At 43.6% G+C, this 23,896-nt stretch overlaps 2 protein-coding genes and 1 long non-coding RNA gene across 16 annotated transcripts in view; 2 read left to right on the top strand and 1 right to left on the bottom strand.

Moving 5' to 3' along the window:
• EIF5B (eukaryotic translation initiation factor 5B) overlaps positions 1-7,619 on the top strand; it is a 68,343-nt gene extending 60,724 nt beyond the window's left edge. For all 3 annotated transcript variants that reach the window (XM_082356132.1, XM_082356131.1, XM_082356130.1), the window contains 9 exons: positions 228-410; positions 554-715; positions 1,224-1,355; positions 2,418-2,549; positions 2,657-2,733; positions 2,851-3,015; positions 4,450-4,588; positions 6,319-6,480; positions 6,855-7,619. In XM_082356132.1, coding sequence (XP_082212258.1) covers positions 228-410; positions 554-715; positions 1,224-1,355; positions 2,418-2,549; positions 2,657-2,733; positions 2,851-3,015; positions 4,450-4,588; positions 6,319-6,480; positions 6,855-6,962 — 1,260 coding nt within the window. In that variant the 3' untranslated portion in view covers positions 6,963-7,619. The remainder of the gene's footprint in view (positions 1-227; positions 411-553; positions 716-1,223; positions 1,356-2,417; positions 2,550-2,656; positions 2,734-2,850; positions 3,016-4,449; positions 4,589-6,318; positions 6,481-6,854) is intronic.
• Positions 7,620-8,574: 955 nt separating this feature from the next.
• REV1 (REV1 DNA directed polymerase) overlaps positions 8,575-23,896 on the bottom strand; it is an 88,377-nt gene continuing 73,055 nt past the window's right edge. For all 12 annotated transcript variants that reach the window (XM_082356127.1, XM_082356128.1, XM_082356126.1 and 9 more), the window contains 11 exons: positions 19,959-20,179; positions 19,514-19,686; positions 14,817-14,919; positions 13,519-13,684; positions 13,086-13,291; positions 11,682-11,915; positions 10,873-10,993; positions 10,012-10,232; positions 9,752-9,908; positions 9,370-9,472; positions 8,575-8,986 (listed from right to left, as the gene is read on the bottom strand). In XM_082356127.1, the coding sequence (XP_082212253.1) occupies positions 8,875-8,986; positions 9,370-9,472; positions 9,752-9,908; positions 10,012-10,232; positions 10,873-10,993; positions 11,682-11,915; positions 13,086-13,291; positions 13,519-13,684; positions 14,817-14,919; positions 19,514-19,686; positions 19,959-20,179 (1,817 nt within the window). In that variant the 3' untranslated portion in view covers positions 8,575-8,874. The remainder of the gene's footprint in view (positions 8,987-9,369; positions 9,473-9,751; positions 9,909-10,011; positions 10,233-10,872; positions 10,994-11,681; positions 11,916-13,085; positions 13,292-13,518; positions 13,685-14,816; positions 14,920-19,513; positions 19,687-19,958; positions 20,180-23,896) is intronic.
• Positions 9,479-20,137, top strand: LOC309611584. Its single transcript, XR_014234607.1, has 2 exons — positions 9,479-9,600; positions 20,018-20,137. It is a non-coding gene; the product is annotated as an uncharacterized lncRNA (long non-coding RNA).

Here is a 23,896-nt window from a genome sequence, read left to right as displayed (position 1 = left end):
TCTTTGTAGTCTGAATGTTTAACTTTTAAAAACCAAATTGACTTGGAAAGAAACTACTTTTCTGTGATATGGTTAATACCTCCAGGATATACATGATCTAAGTGTTTTTGAGGAATTTTCAGAATGAAGAGCCATTATTCATCCAGCTTCTAGTTAGTCATTTCTGTTCTGGAGACCTCCTTCCACCACTCGGCCTGTGGGAATGACTTTGCTTTTTATGTCTCTAGGGGTTGAACGCAGCTTTGTTTTATGAGAATAAAGATCCCCGCACTTTTGTGTCCTTGGTACCTACCTCTGCACACACTGGTGATGGCATGGGAAGTCTGATCTACCTTCTTGTCGAGTTAACTCAGACCATGTTGAGTAAGAGACTTGCACACTGTGAAGAGCTGAGAGCACAGGTGATGGAGGTACTGGTCAGCTTTTCAGTTTATTCCCCCCACCCCCACCCCCAAACAGGGTTCTTGGTTGGGGATGTTTACTAATTTAGATTTAATCTCAACACGGTGCATTGTAGCCTATATTTCACTCCCTTTGCAATAATGTCTCTTAGGTTAAGGCTCTTCCAGGAATGGGCACCACTATAGATGTAATATTGATCAACGGGCGTTTGAAGGAAGGAGATACAATTATTGTTCCCGGAGTAGAAGGGCCCATTGTCACTCAGATTCGAGGCCTCCTATTACCTCCTCCTATGAAGGAGTTAAGAGTAAAGGTAGGTCAGGGTGGTAAGTGTTGGCATGTGGGGACTTGCACAGTGTTTAAAAATTCTACTGAGGTGGTTTCTTCACTTCAAGAGCCACCTGGCTTAATACACAGCACACACCCTTCACTGGTTTTATTTTAGGTGTCTTCATACAGGAGGGACCATCCATCAGAGTAGAGATGTGTGAAAGTCCTTGTTTACCTACTAAGTTTCTCAGAAAAATCAAAATACATTGTTTTCATCCTACACTGGTAGCTAGTTACTAGTATATTCCTGGTTTGTATGCCCCTTCTGCTCTGTGACTTGTCTTTTTACTCATTCTGTAGTATCTTGAGAAACAGAATTATTTAACTTTAATGTTGAATTTATCAGTCTTTCATTCGCACTTATTGCTTTTTGTATCCAGTTTAAAGAAATCTTTCCCTGTCCCAAGGTCATGACAGTATCATCTTACATCGTCTTCTACCACTAACCACTTTTCAAATAAACGTGATAACAAATGTTTTGATCTCTGTAGAACCAATATGAAAAGCATAAAGAAGTAGAAGCAGCTCAGGGGGTAAAGATTCTTGGAAAAGACCTGGAAAAAACATTGGCTGGTTTACCCCTCCTCGTGGCTTATAAAGAAGATGAAATCCCAATTCTTAAAGTAAGTTATTTTATTTTTTCCTCCAAAGCTGTTTTGAGTTGTACCTTGTGTCAGTAGAGCACATGCTAAGAATGATGAATAAAATGGGCATATTTGTCTTTGTGAAGACTCATCTGGTGGTCTCTTAACAAACAGTTGATGCTTTTAAATTACTTCAGTTTGTATAATCATGAATTGGCATAAATGATAATTTATATATATTCAAGTTAGAACATTTTATTTAAATAAAAAATGAAACAGAAGCTAGAAGTTTATTCCTTTTTTTTTTTTTTTTTAAGATACTCAGCTATATAGATGGAACTAAAAAAATCTCTTACTAGGTTTTAGGAGTCATTTTAAAGCCTGTCTGCCTATTTTCAGGAACAGATGGGACACATGAGCCCAGCGGGGTTTCACAAAAGCAAACATTGAGACATATTTATTCTCTTGCCAAAAAGAAGATACCACTGTTGCCACCACATGGCTCTTCTGTGCTGGAACCATTATTCTTTAGGCAGCACCCAGTCCCTGTCGCCAGGGAATGGGCCCCCTTAGGGCCTGTGAGAACAGGGCAGGCATCCCTGCGGCCAGTCTTGAGTATGGGTGGACTTGTGCATCTTTAATGGCATCGACATGGTTGTTTTACTTATTTCTGGTCAAAATCTCTTCACCTTCAAAGGAGCGATGATGGAGTAAAGGGCTGCTGAGATTAGGGTATTTCATCATTAAATACCTTTGGGCTACTGTAACATATTACATTCATGTAGTACTTTTTAACTTTTAGAAGATTCTTATTTATCATGTCATTTCATTCACCCATCTATCTACTCTGCCAAGTGGTGCAGAGGTTAAACATATTTTGACATTAGTAAACCTAACATAGAGGTGAAGTGGGATACAGCTTAGTTATGGCCCCCAAATCTCTCCTTCCTTTCCTGTACAGGTTCTGCTATGCCTTGCACGTCCTAAGCCTTGGTTTCTTATTTTCAGATGAACACCTAATCAAAAAGAGAAACAGTTTAATTCTAGGCTACTGAGATAGAGATGTATTTATAACCTTGTCAAATGTAATTTCTTTTCAAGGATGAACTGATCCATGAGTTAAAGCAGACACTAAATGCTATCAAATTAGAAGAGAAAGGAGTCTATGTCCAGGCATCTACACTGGGATCTCTGGAAGCTCTACTTGAATTTCTGAAAACATCAGAAGTGCCCGTAAGTAACGGTACCCAACTCCATGAGAGTCAGTGGTAGGCATTGTTTATGGTGCTGTTCCTGTTACCCAACACAGGCAGTTAAACTAGGAAACTCCCTTTTTACAGTATGCAGGAATTAACATTGGTCCCGTCCATAAGAAAGATGTTATGAAGGCTTCGGTGATGTTGGAACATGATCCTCAGTAAGTAATTTCTCTTCTGCTGTAAAGACTTTTCTGTTGCCTATTTTATTTTAGTAGAACTGTTATGACATGGTTTGTATTTCATTGAATGATCTTTGATGTGTTTTAACCTTTTAGGTATGCAGTAATTTTGGCTTTTGATGTGAGAATTGAACGGGATGCGCAAGAAATGGCTGACAGTTTAGGAGTTAGAATTTTTAGTGCAGAAATTATTTATCATTTATTTGATGCCTTTACGAAATATAGACAAGACTACAAGAAACAGAAACAAGAAGAATTTAAGTAAGTCGGTGATTTTTACCTACTTTGGATCTTTGGTAATAAAGTTGATTATTTGAGGATTACCAAATACCAGCCAGGTGTGTGGACAACAGAAGCGTGGCACTCGCTCGTCTCCCGGAGGCTGCATCCTCAGGTGGTGTGTTATACGCCACAGATTTGGCCCACCTGAGACACTCTAGCAGTGTGTGAACCAATCCTCTCTGTAACATTTCTGCTTAGTTTTTAATTTTCAACTTGGCAGACCTAGGTTGCGTTAATGGGTGAGTAGTGGCTACCTCTGGAGACTTTATCTTGCTGGAGTTCCTCATCTGGGGTTGCATGGAATGGAGGTAACACCATGAGAGTGTGGAAGATTAGAAAACGAAAGGAGGCGAGGCATTCCCTGGCAGGTGTCATTCCTCGAGCAATGACAGAGCCCGTGGTGCTGGGGAGCCCCTGTCAATGGACCTGACCAGGTCCCTGCCTCTCGGAGCTCAGGGGAAGACAAGCGAAGAACACGAGAAGTTGGGATAAGCGCAGGATGAAGCAGGGCAGGGCCTAGATAAGGCGAGGAGAGCTGTGGTTAATAGTGTGGCGGGGAGGCAGCTCAGCTGGGGAGAGTGAAGCGAGCCGCCCAGACACCCGGGAGGTGTCAGGTGGAAGGACACCGGCCAGCAGGGCCGCGTTCAGAGGTGGAGGCAGCCACAGTGACCCTCGGGGAGAGTGGCAGGAACCACGGTAGGGAAGTTGGCAGCACCCATGTCCTGTAGGACCCCGTAGGCCATGGGCGGGGTTTAGGGGGCTGCTGGTTGGAGCCTGTCAGGAGGCCCCCAGGACGTCGGGGGGGCAGGACGTGGTGGAGGCTCAGACCAGCGTGACCAGAGGGAGGGACGGCTCAGTCTGAGGTACATTTTAAAAGTAGACTGTCTGGTAAATGCCGGGATTTAGATTGAGGTGTGCTCTATTTAGATCATGAAACCTGAAGGGGAAAGACTGAAGTTTGATTAAGAAAATGCTAGAAACCCTTAAAGCATTCTAAGCATATGCTTGATAAGCAGAGAAATAGTGTCCTTTTGGATCAACTGACTTGGGAACGCGGTAGAGAAAAGGAGGATGTGGTGTGATGCCTGTGTGGTCCTCAGAATAGGCCTCACACGGGCCCCAGGACACACCTGATGGTGGATTCCTCCGAGGCACCCAAGCTCCATCTTCAGGGGCGGGGCTCAGCCTTTGGTCTGGGCCCAGTGTGCTCCTGTGATGCAGCTGCTTTGAGGGGAGGGAAGAGAATGAAGAGAGGGTGCAGCACCCCAGGGACCTCTGAGCGCCGATGTGCGGCCTTCCTGCTGCTCTCAGCTGAGGGGAGAGGAAGCCTCGTATTCACCTGTATTTGCTTTTTTATGCTTCGAAGTGATTCTGTAAGCTTAAAAATTCTTGGGTTTTCTTTTTTCCTTTTAGACACATAGCAGTATTTCCCTGCAAGATAAAAATTCTCCCTCAGTTTATTTTCAATTCTCGAGATCCGATAGTGATGGGCGTGACTGTGGAAGCAGGCCAGGTGAAGCAGGGGACACCCATGTGCGTGCCTAGCAAAAATGTAAGTTCTGGTTGTACTTTTTAGAAAGTGTGTCATCTCTTAAAGCAGTTCTGGGAGTCCAAGAGTGATAAAAAACTGAAATCAAGCAGAGCTTGTCACCTCCTGTAATTTATACAAACTCGGTATCAGTGTTCCTTAATCAGTATTGATTCTTAAGCACCCGGTGTCAGTGCTTCAGGTAATGAAAGTTGCAGAATTATTGCCCTTCAAAAGTTTTTGATGTTTTGAGTCTGGGGGAAAGCTTAAAAAATAGTATAACGGACACTCACGTCTTTCCTCTAGATTAGCATCATAGCTAAGAAAAAATAACATTAATTCAATAAAATCCTGTAATTCACAGTTCACATTCACTTTTTACCAGTTGTCCCAAATGTCTTTAGTAATGCTGCTTGCTGACCTGGCCCAGGGTTCCTTTGAGGTGCACTGCATTTGGTTATTAGTGTTTTAGTCTCAATTATGAACAGTCTGCCATTCTTTTTAAAGAAGAGTCCAGAACAGTTTCACAGATGATTTCTCAGCTTGCATTTGTCTGCCTGTCCCCTTGTGACTAGATGCAAGTTAGAATGATTGGGAAGGGTACTGTGCACACAGGTGCTCCTGCGTGCCTCTGCACTGTCACACGGGTTGTCACTGTCGCAGCGCAGACTTGGGTGATCAGAGAAGGCGCTGTCGGCTCAGCATCGCCATCAGAGACAGTCTTCGCTCTTTGTAATGACTCAGTCACCTGGGGGCACTGAGAGTCCCTGTGAACTTCCCAGCGGCTTTAACCACTGACAGTCCTCGCCTGAGTAGTTATGACATGGATGGTGGCAGTATTGTGATCCCCCCTCCCACACGCTTCTCTAAAGAACCTTCTCCCTGCCAGCCTTTTCATTAGGTATCTTATACATGCCATTTTTTCTTGATACCCCAGTTATCCAGCGTTTGATCATTGGGAGCCCGTTCAAGCTGCCTTGTGTCCTTGCACATAGCACTTGGGGCCCTTTCTTCCTCTGTGGCGCAGTAAGGTGCTCCAGGCTCCTCTAGGACTCTCCCTGCCCCAGACTTGGTTCCTTTAGTGGGAGACGCAGCACCTGACGTCCTCCGAGTGCTGTGACTCACTGCTCCTAGGAGTCATGCTTCTCTGCCAGTGGCTAAGCCAGGACACTTTCTGGCAGCAGTGATCTCCTGTGTGGCTTCGGCCAAACCAGATTACCTGTCTTTACTCTCACTGCCCTGTGTCTCTTCACAAGACAGGCAGCAAGGGGGGATGATGATGATGTTGCCTTCCCCAGACTGTGACAGGTGAGCAGCACGGCCGCCGGGGCCCACACGACGCGTCCCTGCCTCTCTGCCGCCGTCCCCATCACCCCAAGCTCATTTCTGACTTAGAACTTCTGTGCCTGCTGGTCTCTCTTACTCTGGCAGCTGTCACGTGGAAGGGCAGGGTGGAAACACGTCGGATGGACAGAACACTTTCCATGTGTCCCAAAGCACACGAGCGACCTCCTTTTGTCCTCACAGCCATCTTGTGAAGGCAGACGGGGTGGGGTGGTGTCACCCCCAGTTCTCCAGTGAGAAAAATCACACTGCGGAGAGACCCAGAGACCAAGGTGATAGAGGGGCCCAGGGCCCAGGCTTTGCAGCTGGCTCATTCGCTCCAGTGACGTCAGCTGCAGCTGTCCGGTTCGGGCGCCTGTGACTGCCACGATTCCTCTGCCCACGTTGTAGTTTCTGTTCTTACTTTACAGTTTGTTGACATTGGAATAGTAACAAGTATTGAAGTAAACCATAAACAAGTGGATGTTGCAAAAAAAGGACAGGAAGTCTGTGTCAAAATAGAACCCATCCCTGGTGAATCTCCCAAAATGTACGGAAGACATTTTGAAGCTACAGATATTATCGTCAGTAAGGTAAGTATCTCGCTCAGCAAAAGTGGCCCCTTTGAAGAAAGGGGGCCGTCGGCTCTTCTGATGGCCTTTTACTCAGGAGCTGAGGGCTTACGTTTAGAATCCGATGGGACTGGATTCTTCGTTAGGGCTTGGCCTGTAGCCTGGCCTCCTGACAGAGTGCCCGCTAGGACTTCTGGGTCAGATCCCCAACAAACAGATGTGGTGCTGGCATTCTGCTCCCAGAAAATGCAGGCAGGCAGGCTCTGCTTTGGCAGTTTCTGCCTGAGCTTTCTTTGTGCCGAGCAGCATCTGGTAACAAACTCTGGGGCCACGTGCTCTTCTTTGGCACTTGTTTGTTACATTGTGTTGTTCACTCTGTGCCTTGGGCCTTACAGATCAGCCGGCAGTCCATCGACGCCCTCAAAGACTGGTTCAGAGACGAAATGCAGAAGAGTGACTGGCAGTTAATTGTGGAGCTGAAGAAAGTGTTTGAGATCATCTGACTTTTCCACACGGGTCAGGAATTGGAGTAAATGCAAAATGGTGTTGTCATACTACCAAGAAAACAAGGCAGACAATGGAATGGACCTATCTGAAAACTGACGAGCTAAGCATAGAAGGAAGAAAATAGGTGTATAAGATGTTTTCCATGAGAAACCAAGAAACTTACACTGGTTTGACAGTGGTCGATTACATGTCCCCACAGCTCCGGCGTGCCTGCTCACTCGTCCACGCCTTGCCCAGTCCTCCTCTACTGGCTGCTGTTTTAAAGGTTGCCCTTCCCCAAATTTGGATTTTTATTACAGATCTAAAGCTCTTTCAATTTTATACTGATTAAATCAGTACTGCAGTATTTGATTAACCAAGCTTCTGCAGATTTTCTGATTCTTGGGACTTTTTTGAGGTAAGAAATACTTATTTATGTATATCCTTCCCACAGTGGTGGTTTTCTTTTTCTTTCCCCCATGCGTTCTTCTGCCATATGCCCTTAGGAATTTTTTAAACTAGAAAATTAGGCATTCTGATATTTATCTGCTTTTGTGTGAAACCACGGTGTAAAGCATAACTGGCTGCTATTTACTGCTTGTGTGGTCATGAGAGTCCACTGTAATCAATCAATCAGCACAGTTCTGAACTCCAATAAAGAACCCAGACATTGACCCGCGAGCTCTGCTAGGCTTCATGTCAGTCAGTGTAGCTGCTCTTCTGTGAGTCTCCATCCCCGTGCAGCTCGTTCTCTCAAACTATTTTATTAACTAAACAACTCATACCTTGCGTACTAGCACATGTTAACATTAGGAATTCTTATACATCAATCAATCTTGGTCTATTTTGTCCTAGCAAATTCTGTCATGCATACATTTTCTGATGAGACAATCAGTAGGGTGTTGATTACCTGTTTGGACTTAGTGTAAACACTAAATTGTTACAGAGACATCATAATGGTTTCTTCATATTAGTAATCTGATTGTAGCTAGTTTGTTATGGTTTTCCTGAAGAATGTGGGAAGTGGGTCCCTGAGGTAAGAGATCTATTAGCATCAGAGTAATTCTTCTGGCAGATCCCTAATATCTGACTACCTATTTATAGCACAGTGTTGAATGAAGTCAGTGTAGGGTGTTGGAAGAAAATGTTCCTGAGTATTCACTGGCATAAACTATATTTTTAAAGTGTTATGGCATAACATATAGCATAGAAAAATACTTTTTTATATACATTTGAAAATCTGGACCATTCTTCATTAATGATTATTGACGTTTCTCAAGGGCCAGTAGAGGCAAAGACAAAACCGCTAAACCATCTGGGGGACATAATTTTTCCCAGGAAAAACTTAAATCCTCAATTGTGTGTGTGTGTGTGCTAATTCAAAATATGTAAATTCCTCCACTTGAAAGAAGTAAAGAAGATTTTCTTAACATGTTCCTGTGTTCATGCTTTGGGTCAGGAGTGATCAGAGTGAGTATTTTTGGAAGCTTTCTTTACCCTTGCTTGGAAAAAGTAGAACACCAGTCTGGGCCCCCTCAGGCATTTCAAAGCTTAGCATGAAGTGTGTAACGGTCCAGCCATAATAGTTCAGGATTTGCTTCCTAAAGGATTCACAAAAAGGAGCCTGTACAAAATATACATACAGTTCTTTAATAAACAAAACTGTAAACACTTCACTGTAAAAATCCATAAAACTTTATAAACAAACATTTTGTAAATAGAATCTATGCTACAGTAAAAGAATTAACACAGTTATTTACATGCAATACTGACAAATTTGGCACTTATTGAAAAGAAATGTACAAAAACACTTGGCTTAAAAAGAAATTTAAAATTATAGAACTCAGAGCATTACTGTCATGCACTTTGCAAATACCTCACAAGCACTTATGGCACAGCTAGCGGAGAGCAGCAGGCGCCTGGTAATGTTCATGGAACTTTTAATGTGCTTCCGTAAGTCTGTTGTAAAACCACCTGAACATTGTCGAGAATAAAGTCAAATGCCATATTCCAAACCGACTCCACCGACTGCTGCATCAACCTGCAGGTGAGGAGAGACAAGCGATCAGGAAAGAAAGACCGATTCCTTCAAGAATCTGTTTAACATATATATTGATATTTAGGGTTTAAGGGTTTTAACGTCTGTATATAAATACACTCAAAAACGTACTTCTGTGGTTTAAACTATATAAACCTTGGGAAACCTCGTTTTGACCCTTTTTTACTCCCCAGTGCTATGGTACTTCTTTCTCTGGCATTCAAAATACAGGGCTTCCCTTTTTCAGTAATGCTGAAGAGCACAGTTAACGTAACTGATGGCCAGAAAGGGCACAACTCGCTCAGCGCCTCACCTCCCTCCAGTAGCTGTGGTGACTGACAGACATGCCGTTTTTTTCCCTTTGGGTAAAAGCACTGAATAGTTACCTTTTCATGTATTTTATAACTAGGTCCAGTTTTTCCAAATCTTTTTCCTCTATTAGATCAGTACAGTATTTCACAACTTGCAGAATGTCTTCTTCCATTGGATCTAGAGAGGGGAGAAATCTCAAATGAGGACCACCTTATGCTTTTGAAGGAGAAAGGCAGAGGTCTGCAGGGATCAAGGAAACTACGTGCTACAGTAGTGACTCAGAGCTGCCACACGAGTGGGCTGTGGTAAGGAACCTTTCCGAGCCGCCCCCAGAGGTCAGAAGGTTGGGGGGTGGCTGGTTTACGCTCATTAGAGTTAGGAAAATAGTTCCTCTATAGAGCTGAGTTCATGTTCTGTAGTCAGAGGACATCACGTCTCAGTACCAGCCAGGCCAACCTGATATGGTAGTTATCCATTCTCTGAGCAAGGTCTTCACATCACTGAATTCCACAGCTCCAGCTAGGTTGGGCGCTGGGGGTCTAACACACCCAGACGGCTCAGGCTGCAAACCAGAAAGGCCAGCAACACCTGAAGTGGAAGCAGAGAGTTCTCCCTGTTAAGAAAACAAATGATAGAAAGTGCTATATTTACATAACATCGAGTACATAAACATCTGATGGAGGAGGTCAAAGTTTAAAAAGGATGAAAGAAAGTACCAGAGGTTTCTCAGAGGCAGGACCTTCATGTTTTAGAAACCCATCAATTAACTTCTGGGGACTGCCACAGGCCCCTGGCAGAGTTTTTGCAGGACTGTTAAGCAGCATGTTCTTCAAAGGGCTCTGAATCTTTTTGGGGGGACTGATGGAGCTTTTTTTCTTGTTTCTTTTCTTTTCTTTCACCGCTGCTGGTTTTAGCTGCAGTAGCGGGTTCTTTGGCACTAAAAGAAGATGGCATAAGATCCTCAACACAACATGCCTGGAGAGCAGGACGGGCCCCTTCCTCCTCCCAAGAGCAGCCCTGAACGCACGCACGCACGCATGCATGCAGCACAGGCCTCCCTGAGGGAGGCGGCAAGTGACGGTGGCCCCGTGATTCCTAGGGTTGCTCAGCCACTTACTGGTGATGTTTGGGACCTGCTAGTCTATACGGGGCTCGCAGCAGTCAATGAAAACTCAACAGGCGAATTACTTCCAGCAGTTCAGCAGGCAGTATTCTGTTTTCATTTTAAATGTGGTATTTGTGACGCATGTTCAGAAACCTTCAGATTCTGGGCTTTAAACCTACATCCTCTGAAGGATCGGTCTCAAAGGACAACTGGCTTGACAGATAATCAATTCAGAAGATTTCTGGGTAATAGCTTGTTCAGACTTTTAAGTCAAGAAGCTACAGATACAAATCCACCTAGGACTCTGACAGCACTTAACCTGTACTGCGTACTAGTTCTGTTCCCCTGATGTGAAGAGCACTGAACATGACTAACAGCTTAAAGACTCTGGCCATCATATATATACTACAACAATCAAACAATTTCATTTCTCACATCTTCACTTCTGTTACGTGTCACTGGCAAAGCTCACCAGATGTGCTGGCCTGCTGCGGGTGAGGGGTGCTTTCTCCCTGCCTTTGTCTTTGATCGTAGGCTGCTTTCAGCTCCTTTTGAAGCTCTGCAGGAAGGGCCGCAAACACCTCAGGGTCCACCTGGTGGAAAAGAGAAAGTTCGAAGTCAAACCTGAGCTGACTCTCTATATATAGGCAGCTGGTTTATATTTTTCACGAAATAGACTATTTCAAATCATACTCTTCTGATCTGTATGAATTAGGTCCTCAACATCAAAGCTCATTAAATCCTCACAAGGTTATAGGGTGAGAATAAGGAATACAGCATTGAATGTGAATTGACTTAATTAAAAAAAAAAAAAAAAAACACTGTGCAGAACAACCAGGGCAAGAAGCACTAGTAGGAAATGAGAAGCACAACGCAAGAGAACAGGTGCATATGTGACGTTCTTCTTAAACATCAAACTCTGATTGTGTTATTGTCCCTAGTGTACGGTTACACATCTTCACCCTGGTACTCGAGTGTGGCCCAGGGTCTTCTCAGGCCAATGAAACAGCAGAGTGTTTCTGTCTTTGGGGTGGAAGCTGTAAGCACCCACACCCCATAGCCTCCCTCTTCGCTGCCCCCTGTTGTCCATACTTGGCTGCTCTGTCAGTTTGTGTCCCGCAGGTAATGTGGAGACGGGCCATCCCTCCTCCCCCAAGGGACGGAGTCAGCCACTGGGAGGTTAAGGGGCAAAGGAGAAAAGGAAAAGAGAAGTGCCCTGACCTGGAAGCCAGATGGCCGAGGATATTCACGCTATGGTAGAAGGGCCTCAATTCAACTCACCTGTGAAAATGCTGGAAGGGCTATTACATTAATTCCCCCATCGCTGTTAGATTCTTGAGGTTCTGGTATTTGTAACAAAACTGTCCCAACTGGCTGTGGCAACATTCCTGTGCTGTAGCCATTTGCTGGTTCTCTCCTCCTGTCGCCAGGTGGCTCTCCTTGCTGCACAGCATACACTTGCTCCACCTGCTCCCGGAGATCAGGTGGAAGCGCTTCCAAGACAGACTGGTCTAGCTGTAAGACACCCGACAGATGCTGGGACGATGCATTTCCAGAGTCAACGCACCACTTTCACTTCCACTGCAACATCATGGATGGTGAACGCAAGGTGCAGGTTATCAGGCTAGGAAAGCCACCCCCAAAGCAGCACGTTTTTGAAACATCTTGGTCCTTTGCCACTGATGTCTGGCTGGTCATGCGTGGACTCGAGATGACAAGGGCAGGCCCCTGGCCAGTACCCCAGGGTCAGCTCAGCCATGTCTCCTCAATGAACCAGAGAGGTGGGCCCTTGTCAAGCTCAAATCTTAAACTTTGCCCAGGGGAAGTGGCCAGTGCCTAAGGCGCATGTCCATTTCTGGGGTGAGGTAGAGTCCTGGGTCAGAGGTTTACCTTTCAGACAGGAGACTATCTGCCCCCGAATATAAATTATATTCGTCTGAGCAGCAAGCTAGGAAAAAGGGATTCTAGAAGCTCAACTCTCCAGCCTACACACTAGAATCCTCTGCCTATACATCCCTTTGGAAACAAGCAATTCCACATGCTGGTAGGCCAGTCTTACCTCGCTAGGAGCCACTATTTCGGGGTAACTCACCAGCACCAGGGACCCAGTGCGAGCATTTCCCAACCGCCCCTTTCCCTGGCCTCACAGCCAGCACATCCCACCACTTAGGGGAACAAAGAAAACTGATTTTCCCAACAGAGCTTAAAGTGCTATGTAAAGTTTCCAAAAAGCAAAAATGCCAACAGCATACCACGTTTACAGACCACACCAATGGAATTAATAGCTTGTGTTTGGAAAATCATTCACCCTATAGAGAGAACTGTTTGCAAGTGCTGCAAGAGAAACCTCTGACAAAAGGCCTCTACTAATGAGCAGCAAAGCCGTGCTGTTGAACAGAGCTGTGTCCACGTGATCACAACCGTGAGGGAGGCCCAGAGGCTGCTGACCGTGGCAGTTCACAGAACAGGCTTTCTCATCCATGTTTTACAACCTGCCAGAGTTGCAAATCTCTGCAAAAGCACAATCTTGCCCTGAACTTGTTTCCCATTTGGAAGTAACACCACGATCCACCCTGTCAAGCTGCCCTTTCTCCCTTTCTTGGCTGTACTGATAACTTAAAAACATCATTCCTACTGTAAAACTACTTTTACACTGACATCGTATTTACAACTATAAATACATACCTGGGAAGGTGATGGGACCTCTATACTCAGGTTAAGTCTTGATTTTAAACTGATGGGAGAATGTAGACCATTCCATTTCCCTGAGGACTCAGCTTTGCTAGTAGTAACAGGACTGATGCTTGATGTCAGATGTGAAGAAAGAGATGGCAAGAAAGTGCAAGTTCTAGAGGCAGATGAAATTTCCAGATCCATAGCAGCCAGAAATACTGAAAATACAGGAAATGACATAAAATAGCCTCTTCATTGCGGGGGGGGCGGGGGGAAGGAGCACTTTAATCCATTACAGATAAAGCTTTATTACTGAATCATCATAATTCAGAATGTCAGCGTGTTTCTGAGAGTCACAGGGAGCAAGGCTGGACGACCTGTACACTAACTTCACACTCCTGACGGTATAAGCTCCAAAACGAGAACCATGCTGACAACCACTGACCTTCCTTGTGCTCCTCTTCTGTGGGCTTCTTAGCTTTCTGAACTTGGAGGAGGTCAAGGACAGAGTGTGACCCACCAGGACAGTGGCTTGACTGAACTGCCGGGCGACTGGGACACGCAGAAGGGTTTGGATTAGTCGGAACCAACTGATTCACATGAATCCCAACCTAGAACCAGAATAAAATAGGTTTCTAGGAAAAAAAGTTAAATTCAAACAGCCTTTTATACAATTTATTACAAAAACGACTTCTATACTAGCTATACTAGCTACTCTCAATTTTACAGTATCTAATCTACCCAAACATAATCTCTTCAAAATCAGGAACTCCAAAAAAGTGGGAATACCGTACCCACTTAAGTTCTCATCAATTGAGTTTTTGTGTTTATTTATTTTTGGCCACGCCGTGTGGCTTGTGGGATCTTAGTTCCCTGACCAGGGATCGAACCTGGGCCCACAGCAGTGAAAGCGCCGAGTCCTAACCACTGGACCACCAGGGAATTCCCAATTAAGTTTTTAAAATAAAACTTGAACAAAATTTAACTAGGGGACAGTCTACTTGCAACCTTACTTTACCTATCATTTTTGTCAATAAAAACCAGGCTTGGGGGTGGGGTGGGCAGTGGGTATGCGGCAGGCAGGCATCCACACAGATAAGCACCACTCCCTGCCCATGACAGTACTCCAGGGAGGAGTTTCATCACTGTTGGCTTAGTGACTTTTTAATCCTTCCACAACACCCATACCAAGCGAGTAACTATCCTTTACTCACACACAACCTACAAAGGTTAATCTTTAAGAAAATGAAGGCTTTTACATTTTTGATGCCCTCTCACTGATCATGCATCCTCACGTGCCCATGGTAAACTCTCCCTTCTAGATCATCATTTGTATCAGACATCAGAACAAACTTCTGATGAAAAAGAACCTTAAAGGTCAAGAAACATTTGCAGCTTCACACTCCCCCCAGCCCCGTCTCCTTCTGCGGGAACCAGAGCAGGAAGCAAATAACACACGTTAAGATAAGTCTTTGGTGGTTTAAAAGAAAGGCACTATAAAAATTCAAGATATGAAACTTACTATTCTAAGCAGAAAACAGATTTCAGAACAAATGTGAATTCTTAAATAAGGAGACCAGCTCAGATGAGAAAGTCGTTTTTCAATTTCTCTTCTTATATTACATCAGTGGAGCTGAAAAAGCTGCATATAAACCCCCTAAACTGCACCATGACCACCCTCCAATCAACCCTCAAATAAGAAAAACATTCCAGAAAATCCTGCTTTAAAATGTTACTACTCACCCCTCTCATGTCCGATATGTTGAGTTTCATCGTATGAAACATGTTTAGTGCAGCCTTTGCAATTACTTTTGCTCTATCCGTTGCCTGGTCAAGAGTCACAGTCCTGTAAGTGACAGAACTAACTTTTTTAAAGGAACAAAAGCTACATTCCGTATGTATTCCCTGGTACCTCAGTAGTATGGAACGGCTTAAAGAGTTAAAGTTGTAAAGCAAGTTATCAAAAAGTTTAAATAAGTATTAAATATGATCCTTAAAAAAGTAGGAGATAGTCTTCCTTCAAGGAAGCCAATAATGCTAAATTAATTACATTGGCAACAAGTGGGAAAAGAAAAATCATCAAGAACATTGGGACTTTCAGAGAGCTGGTCAACCAAAAATAAGTTGAGAAAAATGTTTTAAAGAAATGTACTTCAGTTAATGTATATTCAAATATAAGCTTATTATGTTGCAACTAAAGCCTGAGCAGTAAGTACAATGTTTTAGATTCCCAGAGATGTTTTAGGTTGCAAGATTATCTATGTTGAGGTACGGTTAATATTCAGAAGAGAAAGATGAATCTCCCAGATTCTCCTGACTCTATTTTCCACATGTGAATATGCCCAGTACACGGGCGTGCGGACACAGAAACGTGTGCACACCTCTGAGGAAGGAAGTATGGTGGCGCCGTGTCTAAAATCCAGAGAGACTACAATATGCAATTTTTACACCTGTAAGAACTCAAGGGGGACCAGAGAATGTGCCAGCAATATCAGGTGCCCAAGACTACATTTACTCTCTTTTTTCAGTACTATGAATACATTATGTATTTATCTATGGAAAGTACCTATTTCTTTAAGGAAATCATTTGCAAAAAATTTCCATTGGTTTGTTTCCTAATGATTACCTTAAATTTATTTCACACAGATAAAGAGAGAGTAACTTAAAAGCAAGATTTGTAGTGGACCATAGTGGTTTAAACACGTGTTTATCTTCATTTCTTTCCAAAACAACACTAAATGGACTTGAAATTATTTTTGAAAGGTGTAAACTCTTAAAAGATAGAAAAGGGACAGAAGACAAGAGGAGAGGAAAAATGTCAGCCATAATTTAGAATACTCAAATGCCTGCTAAATGCCTAAAGCAAGGCACCAACTTTGAGATAAGCCAGTTTATGCTACAGAACCTCAGAAGAGCTCAGCAATTAGAGGTGTCAGGTGTGTCTGACAGGAAGGGGAGAGAATACATGGGAAGCAGGCTCTCACAGCTGGCCATCCTCCTTCCCGGACGGCTTCCCAGAGATGGGAATGTTGACACAGAGAAGCTACGGGGGGGGGTCAGGCACAGCAGAGGAAGAGCGAGGCCCCTCGCCCGGAAGCAGCACAGTACACCCCTTCCCACCCAGACCCCTCTCCTCCTGAGTAACCAGAACACTAGCTGTCACCGGTCCATCTTCTCACCCAGCCCCTAGGTGGAACATCTCACAGGAAGAACCGCAGATGCTGCCAGCTGGTTGAGGTAACCAAAGACCAAGCCCCTCCAGCCGCCCTCCCAGAGTGAAGCCCCCCTGGTCTGCGTGTCCCACTAAGAGTGCAGAGGCTCCCACAACATTTCAGCAGTTCACGTATGAACAGCCAAGAACTATCAGATAGATAAATGCTTGAAGAAAATCTCTGATATAAAAGACAGCAACCAAAACAGGAAAAAAGGAACTCAGAAACAGACTGACACTGGGACTTGAAGAACATTTAAGAGGTTAGAGAGAACTCTGTATCTGTGAAGTAAGAGATACTATAAATACTTAATGTCCAAAGAATAAATTTTAAAACTCCAATGTAAAATGTTGGTATTGATAGAAATGAAAAATTGAATACTGGCAAAGTACCTGGCACGAAGACAAACCAATACCATCCCAGAACACCTGTGATAAAGAGAAGATCCTGAAAGTTCCAGAAAGAGCAGATCTCCTATAAAGAACAGGCAATTAGAAGAGCAGTGAACTTCTCAATAGTAACCCCGAAAAAGATGACGACAATGGAGCCTTTAAATGTCTGAGGAAAAATGATTTCTAAGATATGTTTATAACCTTTAAGTCAGCACACCACTGAGCGTGAGGACAGACAGGTTTACACCCATGAATTCCTTCTCAAGGTACGAGGAGATCAGGGATCTAGGAAAACAGGGATCCAACGCAGAGAATGGGCACCCCACGACTCCAACTTTTCAGCAAGTCTTAAAATAAACGAATTCAGACCGGAGTAGCAGGTTGGGGGCCCCAAGAGAAAGGCCTCCAAGAAAAGAGATCAAACCAGTAACAGACTTGCTGATGTGTTAAAACACAGTCACAGTGGAAGGGAGTTTGGGGATAAACTCAGTGGCAAATTCACAAAAAAGCAAGCAAAACGAGATACTCAGTTAACTCCAGGAAAAACATATTCAAGAGGAAAGAAAATGTGATCCTAGTGGACACTATGGACCAGCTATGTACAGTATGTACAGGTCATAATAATGGGACAGTGGAGAGTGACTGAACCAAAACCCACCAAGCCGACTGGGGGCACAGGAAAGAAACGCATCTGGGGAGAAGAGCAACAGGCAGTGGAGGAGAGAAGGGAGAAAACCCTCTTCTACAGAAGCAAGTCAGGCAAACGAGGCATATATCTAGAAATATGGATGTAAATATCAGAAGAAACCACAAAAAGGTTGAAAAGTGTGGTGCTCAGAGCTGGCGAGAGGTGCAAAGGACTGGAGGTTGTATTTGACCTTTTCAATTTCGTTTATCACATTTACATATATATATATATATATATATATATACACACACACACATACATATATTATATATATACACACACACAATTCAAATTAAAAACACATATACAGAAAAGAACTCCAAGAATTCTTTTCCCAAAAGGAAAACTGTTATAAGAAAAATTTTCCCAAGTGATAATCAAGCCACAGACCTCAATCTACACGTGGCTCTTTGACTGATCCAACTTAAATTTTGTCGTTTCGATGACAGTATCAAAATGTGCCTGTGAGTCACGTGATTGCCATGCAGCTTTTGATTAAGGCCAATTACAAGAGATTACAGAATTATTATACACTTCTGAGTTTACTAAACCACACAGGACTTCAGTTTGACTACAGCACGGGTCCAAACTACTTCTGGGAAGGGCCAGATGGAAAATAGCTTGTACTCTGTTGTCTCTTTCACCTATTCTTCATTTTTTACAATCTTTTATATAAAAATCATTCTTAGCTCCCATGAATCATGTAAAAACAGGCCACAGGCTGGATTTGGCCCACAGGAAGTAGTTTGCCAACCCCTGAATTAGAGGAAATACAGGATCAGTATTATAATATTTCATAAGCTCTCACCTAAAGCATTTCTTATGCAGTTACAATACCACCAAAATGTTAGGCTTAAATTAATGGCTTACAATTGGTCTACATCTTATTACATTTATAAAATTACACTTGTTTCAATTAATCACGTGCTGTTTACGCCTTATCATGTCTCATCCAAAGATATTTATTTTAAGGGCATGGCAAAATGTATACTTTATTGCCAGCAATGCAGGCAGATTTTTGAACTGTCCTGTGTTTACCAAACAAAAGTCTTGTTAGAGATAAACACTGAAATATCTGTGGAAGAAATGATACTGTATCTGAGATTTGCTTCAAAATAACTGGGGGGAAGGAGAGGAAGGATGGTGCAGGTGCCCACCAGCAATTGTGGAGATCAGGTGATGGGTACATGGGGTTCATTACACTGTTTTCTCTACTTACATGTTTAAAATTTTCAAAATAAAATTTTTTAAAAGTTTAGGACAAAAATGAACAAATACCAATAACAGCAAGCAGATATGTGCTTACCAAAAAAGCCGAATGAATATTATCCTTGAATTGGGGGAAATAAAGTACAGTTAAAATCCCAGTTTTTCTTAATGCTGTAATTAGATTTTTGGAATATCTGGATTTTCCAAAAAGGATTAAATGAAGGCTGATTTTCTTATTCTGCTTAGACTGAGTGAGCCCCTAGGTACTGCTGAATGCATCACAATATACAGTTCTAAGAAACTATAAGATATTTAAAAATGCACAGACAGCAAGAGGAAACTACTACACTGTATTTTAACTTATCTGTCAATCAACCAAAGCTTTAAGATACAGTGTACTGTGTAGTATAAAATGGCATACAAAATTAGGTAGTTTCATATTGGTCACAAATCTTACATGAAGTTTTATATTAGTGGCCCTCACATTAAAAAAATAGGGTTCTAAAATGCCTTCTACCAGTTTCCAGAGACTACCATAATCTGATTAATCTTTTCACGAAAAGAAATTACACCTCCCTAAATGAAGTAAATGTCTCATTGAAATCGTTTTCTGAATTATTACACTGACGTTTCCCTGCAGGACCCTTCCGCCAAGTCCACAACCGCCTCCCTTTCTGTCCCTGCACTAAACTCCACAGCCTCAAGACCCCAAGAACAGTCTGCCCGGTCAGGGACACACAGACAGGCTGGCCTGGAACCTGGCAAGTCAGCGTAGTTCTGACAGCCTTGGGCTGAGACCCGGCTCCGCAGAATGTCCAGGAACGTCAGCGTTTTGCAGATTTTTATTCATACTCTTCCTCAGTTTTTTTCATTTTCCATTAATTGTAATAACCTGCACTGAAACATCAATATCCAATATCCTTTTTAAGATAAGCTTACCTGGTGATGTTATCACAAATTCCATGGCCTCCAAATTTTGCAGTTTCTACAGGGGCCCCCGGCTTTCGTACCATGATTTTGAGAGTCAGGCGTTTACCCTTCACGCCAGCAGCTTCAAGTCGCCGTTGGATTTCTTCTGAAAGACTCAGAAGAAAAGCTTCTGCTTCTTTTGGCTACAGAAAGGCAAACAAAAAAAAATACCCTCCATGTTATTTTCCTACATGCCTAACAATTCTTCTCAAGTAGATTAGCTTTCAATATTAAACATGTGTATGATTTAGTGCCCTGCTCTTGTCTACTTAAAAACAAACATTCTGCCAGTTCTGGGAAAGGCAAGAGTTTTAAGACTTAATTTCAAGCATCAAGAGTCTATGGTCTAGTTGGAGAGACAGGACTACGTGAAAATATAAAGAATATAAGGTAAAACCTGTGAAGAGAGCAGTACCTGGGTAAACCTTATTCCATAGTTGATCTCAGCTGAAACAGATTTTCTTTCCTTTTCAGTTCGAACTGGTCTATCGTCCAAACCACGGCAGAACCTATAAAGCATCTGACCTGTTTTGGGACCAAATTCTTTTTGGAGTTTTGCCATGGTCATATATTGCAAGTCTCCACAAGTTCTAATTCCCAAAGATGTCAACTTGGATTCCATTGAGCGTCCAACTCCTAGGAAAGGGACAGTTCTTTAATTCTGCATATAAGCTATTAAAAACAATTGAGCATTATGAAATAACTATGCATGCACAAACAACTAATTTAAAATAATCTCCCTTAAAATTCTGAAGTGACATAACTGAAGCATCTCATAGATTAAGAATTGTTTTTTTGGTTGGTGCAAATCATCCTAGTAAAGTTATTTCTAGAAGCTACTTCTCAATTTGGACTCTACCTATAGGTGAACCAGAACTTTTCAAATGTGTATGACTAAGTAAGTTCTCCAAAAAATGTGATTTTTATTTATTACTGATTAAAAAGTTTTCTATCTTATTTACAAAATCAACTAAGTTACAGACTCGTTTAAGCTAGTCTATAGTATGACTTACAGACATACTAGGAGACTCAGGAATGTTAGGGATTCTACTATGATTTTGGCAAGGACCAAACTTCTCAATGGTTCAGCCACATTTTCTCTGAATGGGAACTAGAACAAGAAGTCATGACAGAGGTCCAAGCCCACATGTCACTTGCTCTCATACTGGACAAAGTGGCACAAGTGACGTGGGGATGAAGTTTCCTGAGCAAAGCAGCAGCGAGGGGAAGACAGACAGATGTCTTTTACCAACAAAGATTATCTCCCTGGAAGGGCAGTCAGTGTCCCGCAGCTGGGCCAGCGTGCAGCAGCCCCTCGTCACCGTCTGCAAGATGCAAGGTTGGAGCCTCGCCCAAAGGATGCTCATGAGCTCTGTTGCTCCCCATGTACCCAAAAGCTTAACGAAGGTACATAAGTCTGGGAAAGCGATTTAAGAGTAACCTGGGGGAACTAAAACTCTTACTAAAATGGTCTCCACACCATGAGATCAGTACTGTCCATCAGTGAGGAAGACTGCGGTCTGGCCTTCTGTAGGATGTTACCAGGGAGCTCAGAGTGGAGTCTGGGGTCGCCTACCTGTCACCGTTATTGTCACTTCTGGCTCCAGCTCTCTGAGTGGCCCTGGTGGCGGGAGGAGCATTCTCGTCCAGGTTCTGCCAGGAGAACCTCTTGGAGCAGTTACGCAGACACACGGTCAGGAGGGAGGTGGTCAACTTTACAAAAGGTCTATGACCACAGAGGTGGGCGAGACAAGTTTAACCCAAGAAAATCTGTCCCCTAATGGAAGTCAGATGAAAGGTGTTAAGGGTGCTGTACCCCATTTGTGCCATTTTCAAGTTCAAGTCAGAACAGAGAACAAGCAAGAATAGCAGAGTCTGAGTTAACAACAAGAGAATCCTCCAGAGGAAGACCATTCACAAAAAGACAAAATTCTAAGTGAAACCTATTGGAGTATTTTTCAAGATGGGGAGGAGGAACCCAACGAAGGGACAAATCAGATACGAGGGTGGCCAAAGCCAGAGAGACACTCTATGCAGCTGTTCGTGTTCAGGGAAGGCTTTCTGTCTCTATTTCTTTCCGTCCCATCGTTGCCCCAACTCCCCACCCTCAAGATGTGATCATGATCTTTCCCTGACACATCTGATCTGTTCTCCCTGATTTGCAAAATCAGCAAGAGGCAATAATCAGCAAGAGGCAATAATCCTGCATTAACTGTGTGTATTGGGATGGGTAGGGGGAAAACCTATAGTTCTTGAGAGTCTCTTGAGTATACCAGAACACAATTATTATTCACTAAGAGGTACAAAAGAAAGGCTATTACATTAAATATCACCAAGTTAACCACGATCAACCTAATCTAATTGAACTGTCCCTCTATGGAAGAAGAGAGGTTCCTCTCCATTACAAGCTCATCTCATGGAATGGAATGGCCTGAAGTTGAGTGGGGGAAGGAGGCATGGATGGTCTACCTCTAACCCCTATGACGTTTGCACAGGGGGGAAAAGTTAGCTTGGAATCAGCACCAAGACCCCGAATGGGTGCTAGTTTGATTGCTTCGTGTGAGCGTTTTTACGGAAAGGAGGCCCCTCTAAGGAGGAAGTAACAGGGTCTTGAGAGTCAAATTGAGTGCAGCCACCTAGAAAGGGAAACATGAAGGAAAATGTGCTAGCGTAGAACCAAGGTTCTGAGAAGGAGAGAAGAAAAATGCAGCTGTGGAAGCGGCCAGCCAGTCAAGCCACTGGACGAAGACGTGGCGTCTGTCCTTGAAGGGGAACCACGAGCCCAGGCTAAGAACAGCCAGGAACGCCTCCTCCCGGCACCTGGACCTTGACAGTCCAGAGACGCAGAGAAGTCAAGTTCCAAAGCATCAACCTTTGCCATCTAAGTTAGCACCGTTCAACGGAACTTTCTGTGGTGATGGAACCGTTCTCTTCTGTGCCGCCCAGTTCAGGAGGCACCCGCCCCATGTGGTTACTGAGCACTGACTGCAATGTGGGCAGTACAACGGGGAAGAGGCATTTCAATTTTATTTAACTTTAATTAATTTAACCTAAAATTTTCTAGCTTCACTTGGCTAGTGGCTCCCGTATCAGGACAGTGTAGATGGTCATGTACACCTACACGGCCGCGGTGCTTATCTGACACGAGAAGAAAGAGACGGAAACCTCAGAGTGGGTGCACACACCCAGCAAAGGACGGACAAGGGGCAGAAGGTCCTACAAGCCAGGGTGGAAAGCCTTGCAAAGAGCCACAGAAACAGCGGAAAGAGTTACCGCATGTAAACAGTTGTTGGGGACAGTCCTTTCTTTCATTAGCTAAACAGATCTCGCTGGGTAATCTATATGCTAGCACAACATGCAGTCATTACTCTGTGGCGCCTTCATAAACTTACTAGCGTGTGTTCCCCTTTTACGCGGCTGTAATGATCGTGTGCTGTGTGCCAGGCACGCTGTGTGCTCAGTCACCGGTCAGGGCACACAGGGACAGAGGGAGCTGGCGGGGGACAAGGGGGGAGGCGCGTTTAGCGTGGACCCGCTTCTGGTTATTGGTTACAGAGCAGGACTTACTCAAAGCATGTGCCACAAAGTGTCACCATGTATTCATCTTCAACTATCTCTGGGAGACGACAAATTTTTAACAAAGATGAACAAGTTTCCTTCTTGTAAGAATTCTCAGAACTTACTACTGGGTGGGCCCCTCCACTGCACAGCGTTCCCGCATGCATGTGGAACCTTTTTTCAAAGGGACAGCTTGTACTTGAGACGGGTTACCATCTCAGGGCAGGAGTAACAACAGAAAAGGCTGACGTTTTACATACTGAAATGTTCTAAATCTTCCTGACAATAAATTTGGGGATTTTTATAAAAGTCAATGGTCTTACACATGAACATCTCTCGAACAATTCTGGGCGGCCACAGGCTACCAGCTGGTTCTGGCGGCGAGAGGAGCGGGTGGATCGCCAGAGGAAGCCGATCCTGGCCGCCCCCGCCTCCCCCAGATTTCACGGTTCTCTTAGGAACTTCAAAGCTGTGCCTAAGAACTCAACCAGGACACGTAAATCCACACGTGCCCTTCAAAGAGTAAAGTCCTTCCAGCCAGGAAGCAAATGAAGGTGAAAGGTAAGATGACTAGGTCAAGGAACTAAAACTAAAACCTCTCTGTTTCTGTGTAAAAAAAACCAAACCAAACAAACAAAAAACACTTACAAAAATGATGCATTATAAAGATGGCGCTGTGGACGGAACTGTGTCTCTTCAAGATACCTATGCTGAAATCTTAATTGCCAGTACCTCAGAATGTGACTAACTGGAGAAAGGTCCTTCGTAAAGGTAATTAAGGTAACAAGAGGTCAT

This window comes from Balaenoptera borealis, assembly GCF_965194805.1.
Source record: "Balaenoptera borealis genome assembly, chromosome: 15".
Lineage (NCBI taxonomy): Eukaryota > Metazoa > Chordata > Mammalia > Artiodactyla > Balaenopteridae > Balaenoptera > Balaenoptera borealis.
Note: the sequence above shows the minus strand (reverse complement) of the source record. Positions and strands in the feature narration are given on the sequence as shown.